The sequence below is a fragment of the Brugia malayi genome (assembly GCF_000002995.4).
Source record: "Brugia malayi strain FR3 genome assembly, contig: Bm_v4_Chr4_scaffold_001, whole genome shotgun sequence".
In the NCBI taxonomy this organism is placed as follows: Eukaryota; Metazoa; Nematoda; class Chromadorea; order Rhabditida; family Onchocercidae; genus Brugia; species Brugia malayi.
The window spans coordinates 7,019,706-7,028,784 of NW_025062478.1; the positions used below are offsets into that span (position 1 = coordinate 7,019,706).

The 9,079-nt window shown below is 31.0% G+C and overlaps 2 protein-coding genes across 2 annotated transcripts; both read right to left on the reverse strand.

Annotated features, from left to right (window-relative positions):
- Positions 1-889: 889 nt before the first annotated feature.
- On the reverse strand, positions 890-1,658 carry Bm13462 (Uncharacterized protein; the record flags this gene model as incomplete). Its single annotated transcript, XM_043081965.1, has 3 exons — positions 890-1,063; positions 1,333-1,473; positions 1,548-1,658. 3 exons carry the CDS (start codon positions 1,656-1,658, stop codon positions 890-892), a joined length of 426 nt encoding a protein of 141 aa, XP_042937899.1.
- Positions 1,659-3,220: 1,562 nt separating this feature from the next.
- On the reverse strand, positions 3,221-8,123 carry Bma-twk-13 (Uncharacterized protein; the record flags this gene model as incomplete). Its single annotated transcript, XM_043081966.1, has 13 exons — positions 3,221-3,468; positions 3,755-3,890; positions 4,319-4,419; positions 4,506-4,598; positions 4,770-4,865; positions 4,996-5,133; positions 5,423-5,538; positions 5,765-5,870; positions 6,228-6,344; positions 6,848-6,990; positions 7,426-7,583; positions 7,690-7,773; positions 7,950-8,123. 13 exons carry the CDS (start codon positions 8,121-8,123, stop codon positions 3,221-3,223), a joined length of 1,710 nt encoding a protein of 569 aa, XP_042937900.1.
- Between the last annotated feature and the right edge of the window lie 956 nt (positions 8,124-9,079).

Below are 9,079 nucleotides of genomic sequence, written 5' to 3' on the forward strand. Positions count from 1 at the left end.
TCTTAGTTTGAAAAAATTAGAAATAGAATTCAAGAAGAGATTGCCATTTACAAGTTACAATTTTTGGAGACGAGAAAGAGCCAAATCTGAATTATTTAAAATGTCACAATAATACAAAAATGCGTTGGTCGTATGATTCTTCTTGCTTTTCCTTCATATTTATTTTGTTTACAAACCTAAAATTTCAATAGAAGTTGAAATTTCTTAAAAGCAATTTGCCAAGTCTTTTTTTGAAGAATTGATTTTAATAAAAAATGTTTATGTGCCCTTAGCTTAGCGATACTCGTGAATGTTGAAGCATTTTCTAGCATGTATTTGTTATCTCGAAAATAGTATTACTATTCAGAGAATTGTGACTCGTTGTTCTCATAAATTATCGGAAGCATTTCTTTTCTGAAATGCTATGAGTGAACTGAAGAGAGTGTATTTTTGTTGTAAATATTATAATCTTCTTCTTATGATACTTTCCTCTCTCATATAAACGTTGAAACTATGATGCTGATGCTTCAGTAATCTTCCCTCCTTTAATTCTTTGTAACATCCTTTGTGTTTTTTCTTGTAAGATCATAATGATATGCTAAATTGGAATTCTGTTTTTCAACTATGATGAGATGGATATATACAGTAATCAAAAGAAAATCCACTATAGAAATTAATTTTTAATGCTTGCAATGCGGCTGAAAAATCTACTTCAAACTTACTCTTAATGAGATAAATCGTTTATATGAATTCATTTTCTAGCTTTATAATAGGTAAGTTTTAGAAACGGGTCCTCCTTGCTGTTTACAGAACTCTTAAATTTTCGACAGTGTCTGAAAATAATTTTTCCACATCTCGAATTTTACATTCCTATCGTAGAACTATCACTGTTAAAGTGGCAAATGTTTTATCAACTGATGCGAAAGAAGATGACAGTTATGAGGATCATAAAAGATAAGCTCGATTTGAGGGAACGTGTCGAAGAATGAGAGTTACATCCATCTGTGTAACAGCAGTAGATCGTTTGCGAATCGTTTACAGTGTTGTAGAATGTCGATGTTGTGGAAGAACTGGTCTCTCCAGTCTGCTCATGAATTTTCAGCTTTATATTACTCTCAACTTTTAAAAAAGAAATCAGAAATCTTTAGATAAAATGAAGATTACATATAGGTGTATTTAGAATGTAAGAGCTACATTCATCTGTATTTTAGTCTAGTCAACTGCTTAAAAAGGAATACTTGGAAATGATATATGGTCATAGAAAGTGGAATGTTAATGTAAATGCAAACTTCTAGTCCTAAGATTGTGGGAAGGATGGATGAAATAGTACACCGTCAATATGAATGTAACAACCTTTGTAATGCACTTTCTTGTTGAGCAGTAGAACGAGGAGAAATTGTTTACCCAACTGATTGTTGTCATGCAGGACACTACAGTTGGGTGACATTCCTGGAGTGGAACGTCAACACTATTGTTATTTGGTGTGGGTCCACTCTGTAAACTAATTCAGTGGAGTTTATAAAAAAGAAAAATAAATTTAACGAGGAAAAATAAAAAAGGAAACTTACAACGTAGCATCGCAAAGCTGTGGTCTGTGAAAATATTGCATAGAAGAATAGAACTGAAGAGCGTAGCAAGCAATGCTGAACGCAGAACACGTATTTTGCATTTAGGCGCATAATGTGAGCTCCTCAAAGTATGGTACAAAGAGTGTTATAATTTGTCAGTGTCTTCATTTCTAGACAAATCATAGGAAAGAACAAAAATCACCGAATTGTAGCTATCAATTCTGCTCTTAGATGGTCAAAACAAGTAAGAATAAATTTGAAATTACTTTAGAATATCATTTATCTTTTTTTTGAAAATTTATCTCAAAATAAAGTCATTTAAGATTGACCATTCAATAAAGTATAAACAGGAAGAATTGCAAAGCAAAATGTTCCTTATGATTTTGGTAAGAATTATCAAAGCATTTAATCAAACAATTCTAATTTATTCAACGATGAGAATAAGTGCTAAAAATATCGAAAAAATAATGATAACAATAGGAGTATCCCTCACTTACTTCTCTTCTCTCTAAACTTCATTTGCAAAACAACGTTGCGAAGGACAACAACACTCTTAGCTGCTACGCAACGCCAACATAATTAATATCTTAAATTAACCTTTCATTTTTAAAACAAATCCTTTCAATTATCGTTTATTGTAGATGATGAGGAAATACTATGAGTCCTTGCATAGATTTCAAATTCTTATTCATATTTACAATCAACTTTTTCAACAAATTTTCAATATGCATCCAGGTTGGTTTCATGCTTCTCAATTTATTAGTTTTTCTAAACTCATTTATCTTTGCAAAATACTTTCTTTTTCTCTTCCAGTAATTTCAATGACAAGGCCATATTTTATTCTTCTACATTTTCAATTCACAGTTTGATAAAAAATTGAGAAACTAAGGCAAGTTTTGTTGCGGCAGTTCTAAATTTTCTCTTTCAACTATCAATTCAATCACAAATGCATAAATCAGTCACAAAATAAACATAATTTCACAAAATAAACAGTCAAAATTTCTCTTTCAACTATCAATTCAATCACAAATGCATAAATCACAAAGTCACAAAATAAACATAATTTCATTTCAATAAAACTACACACAAAACGAATAAAATATAGAAATAAAGAATGGTTGTAATGTGAACATGAAAATGCCTTTATATACAAACATACGACAAATGATTAATAAAAATTCCATTCAGAGGGTAAAATTTGAAACAGAGTTTTCATTAACTAAAAATTACCATAATTCTCAAATTTACAATAACTCTGAAAAAATTGCTATAGATGAATTTTGGTGCATTGATGCAAGTAATAACATTGGCTATCAATAATTTCGATGATATTCTAAATTTCTTAAATACAAACAGGAATTTATTAAAAATAACTTTTATTTCAAAATAAATTACCAGGTAGTCGGTGACATTTGTCATAACATTGGATGACTTGTTGATTAGAATATTCAAGTCAGAAAATTTACCAATAACTAATGAATAAACAATTATTTCAGCAAATGTTAATTATTATTCCAGATATTCAGCACTTTTTAGGTGTATATGAATGTGGCATATGTTCAATAACTTTAAAATTTATGAATTCTTGAGACCTTAACAAACAAATGAAGATTATCATACATTGCTATTTTGCATAATATTTATCACAAGCTTCACAATAGTTAGAAATGATCTTACACTTGAGTATCGGATGACTGCTGTTGCTGTTGCTGACCAGTAGGTTGTATTTGCTTGCAGTACTGCAGCAAAATCCTTTGGTAATACTCACGTGGCGTGAGTGTCCTTGCTGTACTGCACTTACTCGTATTCAAATCCAGTGATTCCATACTTGCTAACACACGTTCTGATACAAACGAGAGCGTACGCGGGTGCTCAATCCATTTGAAATAATAAATATCAGGTGGTACATAAGGACGACCATCTGAAATTGTTCAGAGATAATCAGTGATCAAAGTCATCATAACCTAATGAAACTGAAATATTGTCAAAAATTGAAGGAATTATTTGTTAAAATTAAAACAGCAGCTGTAACAAATGCGCCATGCTTAATGTTTTCTTGCACATTTCAATCCAGTACGAATGGCAATTATGAGAAGTTTTATCTTAGCACTACATAATCAGTAGGTTAAACTTCAGAAAGATGAAAAGAACTGAATATGATGATTGTTTTATTATCTTTTCTTTAAAAAACTTTAAAAAAAAATAACCGATCCAATTTAGATCAGGTTGCCTGCCGTTAATTAAGCATTCAAGCAAATATTCTTCCGGTAATTGAGCTAGCTTATTGATCTGTTCCGCAGTAAGGCCATATTTCTTCTGGAGAAACGCTACATAACCAAATACCTAAAAACAACCTCTAATTCATTTTTTTTTTTTTTTTTCATTTTCATATCAATTATACAAATAAAGCAACATTAAAAAAGATTCGGCTTCTCAAAATTTTTTATTGTCCTCACTCGATTATGATTAGATGCGACAAATGCTACGATTTAATAATAATAAATCAAATCAAAATTAATGTAATTAATTTTGATTTGAGAAGACATTTTGCCTCAATTTACAACGTGATAAAACATTGCACCAAAATAGTCAATTTGATATAAGCTACGTGACAATATTACTAATTTCATTATGCAATCACAGTTACAGTGAAAGATCAAAATTATTTGATTCAAACCATTCAAATCCATTTATCAAATGAATTTGTTTAGATTTTAAATGATAAGTTAATGAAAAGTTAGGAAAAATAAAGAACTGCGAGAAGAACTGACTTCCCCAAGATGCACAACTTTACCGCCAATTGTCATAAAACTGCGCCCCAAACTTCGACCGTAGAAATGAATATCTCGAATGTATTCGCTTCCTACCAAATCTGTAATTTGTTTGCTGGGTAACTTGCAAAATGCTGTTATTTGCAATTTTTAAAAAACTGTAATTCGGTAAGTAAGAAAAGAGCACCGATACACATCGTTGTAATAATAAGGCCAATAATGATATACATGAGCGTTGCTGGCAGAAAGTCCGCATTCTGAGGTACGATATCTCCAAAACCTGCAACCTCCTTTCTCGAATGCATTATGAATTTCTAATCGAGAATTGGTCTTCTGGAATTATACTGCGGGTAATTTTCATCATTGGTCAGTTAGTCATAGCATATCTAATATATAAACATTCACATTTTAAAATCATTATTAGTCGAAGTTTCAAGAAGATATGACAAACCAATAGTGGTTACAGTAACGAAACAGAAGTAAAATGATTCCATAAATGTCCAGTTTTCCCAAAGTTGCATAAGGCATGCACCACCAGCAGTATAACCTGCAATTTTTTGATGTTTAAGAATAACCGGAATTTAATTTTTTTAATTTTGATTTAATTTTTAAAAATACATTCTTTAAGTGAAAACGAAATCTGACTGATTTTAAAAGTTCTTGACGAAACTGATAACCTATCATAATGATGAGCACAAATAACACCGAGATGCGCCTGTCATGATGGGATTCATATTCCTCCAATTCATCTGCTCTTGCTTGTGTATCTTCCGAAATTGTTTTTTCACTTTCTTGTGTATGAATCTCCGATATATCTGCAAAATTTATGTCAACTTTACTTGCTCATACTGAATTACTCATTTTTACATTCCAGCATAATTAAAAGTATAATAAAAGTTAATTACAATTGCATTACAAGTTAAAACTCTTCGCATCAGTTTCATATACATTAATTAGTATTTTTCGTTCAGTCGATTCTCACATAGTCTTCTATTTCAGCATTTGATGCCTAAATTCTCACTTATTAAATGAAGGAGTAAAGATCATTTTTGATGAGTGAATAATCGAAATGTATTCTAATAAATAGAATACCAAGAAGTATACCCTCAAATGTGCCTGCTTCAGAAATAGTGTCGATGTGATTCTGTCGTCGTCGTTTTGATCTTTTAATATTTGCAACATCATTGGCAGACATTGTCTTCGGCTGCTTTTTTTTCTTTCTGTAAAAATAAAACGAAAGAAAGCGAAAGCAAATACAGCCGTATTTTATTGAAATGTATTAATTGATAATTAAAAAGATAAGATGTAATTTCCTCCAAATCAAGACGTGATCGATGGCCAACTATGCGATTATCTTTTCAGGTAATTGTTGTTTAAATTTCTGATTTTAAGCATTCAAAAATTGATATTTTAGCAAAGGACAGATCATATTAAAAGGGACTTTACTTGATAGAAGGAACACAACTGCAACAATATACGCAAAATTGTGCGACTTTTCGAAACAGTTCCAAACGTACCAATTTTATCATGCAATGAACCCAGACTATACCGGCTACAAATTTTACAATTGGTAAGATATTGAATTCATTTTCTTGTTCGAATCATCTCTTTCATCTTCACTTAATAACACATACAAAATTTGAACTTAATTCTGAATTTCGATGCTTTTATAAATGATCTGGAGGATGTAATTTAAAATTCAACCAGAGTATTAGAGCTGAGCAAAGAAGGGGAAGAAGATAAGATTATGGAAGTTTTTTATTCAGCGAAAATGTTTGCTTGAAGTTTTCTTAAGTTTATTGAGGATTTAAATCTAAATGTTTCTCTGCAATATTCGTGTGTTCGAAACAATAAAACAGAAACTGGGCGCAATTTTGAAGTAGCGCTTAGCATGGAAAAAACGCGTTACCGGAGAGAAATCGTCCAATATCAGCAATGGTGACAAGTATTAACGGAATACCTAACAATGCATACATAAGACATGCTATCCGGCCTTCATTGGTTCTCGGCACTATATGTCCATAACCTAAATTCAAATCAAAATTCTCAAAGCTAAAGAAGGAGGATAGAGTAATCGATATGGAATTTCAAGCAGAGTTAATTTTCGGACTGATTGAAAATGCTGACAGTATAACTAAACAACTCTCAGCCACATTAGAAAAGCAAATAAACATCATATAATTCATGGATAACGGATAAGCAAACCAGAAATTTTGCAAGCCGAAAAATCATACCAGTCCTGCGACTACACTTATGCCCAGCTCATTCTGAGAAAAAACTTCAATCCATTTAATTTTGCTCTTTCATAAATTTTAGATTTGTAAAAACAGTACAAGATTCCTTTATGAAAAGCAATTAAATTTCAAATGTCACAGGTCGCTCCTATTTTGTCTTATGTATTTTTCGAAGCGCTAATCTGTCGCTTATTTTTATACTTTGTTTATTTCTTATTACATAAATAAATAAAGTGGGAAAGCAAAAAGGTACTTGCAAATATAAACGGAACAATTTGACCAAAGTAACTTTTACCAATGGTTGTAATAGCAGTCCATGAAAAAAATACACTGGAACCGAACGACCATTTCACCGGTCCGGCACCTTTGATTATGTCATCGGGTGTCATATAATTCTTCGTATAATCAATAAACACATCACGAATTACGTCATTAATACTGCAATTCCTCAGTTGAATTTTGAAATTTCGAAATTTAATTTAACACTAACAACTAATTATTTCTTTGATCATCAATTAGCTTAATAGCACTAAGTTGTCTTAAAATTATTGCTTAAGTAAAATGAATTCTTGACCAATTCAAGGATTCATTATAGCGAAAAACTTTCATAGTTTCACTCTTTCGAGAAGTATTCTCCAAATTATTAGAAAAAGAAAATCTATAAGGTGCAAAAGCAAAAGTTATGAACTTTAAAAATTTTTGAATTGTCATTTTCTAAGTTAGTACTATAAAAATTCTCTGCAACAATCACTTAAACAAACTATTCCGACTTCTTTGAATGTGTACAACATTCTCAAAATTTGAGCTTTAATATTATTTTTGATCTTCAAGCAATATTTAATCTTTTCAGTACGAAATTAGAAACAAACGAACCCAAGATGTGCTGCTTTGGACCAAGTTTCAAATGTCACCTCTCTGCTACTGTTTCTCATTTGTACTAACATCCATAAATTGTCGATAATTTTTTGTTTTAAGGTTTCAATTCGGTGAGCAGTCTCGTTACGAATATACACTTCATATGGCATTTCAAACTGATGAAAACACTTGGTGAAGTTATGACAGTTTAGAGACGAGAATTATCAATGACAAGTGAGAAGTGCTACATAACAGAGGAAGAAACTGGAAAGGTAAACCAACATGATGAAAGATAGCAGCACCGAGAATTGTGTAAGCTGTTGAAAGAAGCACAAGACCGATATGTGGCAGTACTATTCTTAGTTTCTGCATCATAATTAAATTTATATTTGCAAATTAGCAAGTAAGTAGCTTTACAAAATCAGGCCTACAGTTTTTTCTTTGAAAAGCCACTTCTATTATATGGTAATACCAGCAATAACCGGATCAGCAAATTATCTGATTAAAAAAACGTAATTTTCAAAGCATGAAAGAAAGAGAACCCGTCGTATCTGATCTTTATGTGTTTTGATCGCAAAATCAGTTGGCCTATCTTCACCAATTTGTTCCAAAATTCCTCCTTCTCCATCCTGTTGTCCTATGAAATAATTCAAACGTTCGGCACTATAAATAAGAATTCTTTGAATTTCTTTTTTTGGCTTAAAGTTTAAATTCATGAGTGAAAGTTTATTGAATTATGAATTATGTATGTCCTCTTTTCTTTTTACTGCTTTGATTAAGAAAAATTTTTGCAGCAATGCTATCGTAAGCGGAGAGAAATATGTATTATCAGAAAAGTTCAACTTTCGTTGTGGTTAAAATCATTGATCCTTAATTAGTATTCTAAAGCACTACGATAATTACTTTTTAAAACTTTAGTAGTTGTCTTAATGAAAAGCTAACCGATTGTGTTTTTATCGGAATCAAGAACGTTTCTTGTCTCAGTAGGATCTTTCATTTCGCCCCCTACTCTCAGATTAATCCTGGATGATTATATTAGAAGTTACTCTTCGATTCTAGTGAAATTCATAAGTACTTACAGTTCATCATCACACAAAAGTTCCAATTACAAAGCTTCGAAAAATTTCGAGCAATGTGACACAGATATTATTCATAAACAAATAGAATTTATGTCAGTTTTCGCTTGCAATATCACAGCAATCAATGAGTATCACTGTCTACTTTCATTATTTCTAAAGCAGGAATTAAAAAAAGCTGATGAGAGAAGGGAATATGAAAAGAAATAAGCTTCCCATAATTTTTTTCTGATATAGGTAAATTTTCGAATTCTTTGCAAACAGGTGTTTATCTGAGTACAGACATCATATGAATAACTTTTCTCAACCTTCAGGCCCTTAGTTATCATAGTTTCAAGCCATTTTCAAAATGTATCTTTCAAAATATATCGTTGAAAATAAGGCAATAGTAGCTTGGCATCACGTCAAAGGCCAGCATAAATTGCTTAAAAATTTTTCTCCATCTCAAATTTCATCACTGTCTTTTATCAAAATCAACTTTGTAATCAACTAAAGAAAGCTTTACCTTGCATTTAAAAATGCTATTGAATAAAATATTGCTTCTTAAAATGTATGCGATATTTATGAAACAAAAAAAAAAAGTCGATATTTCACCA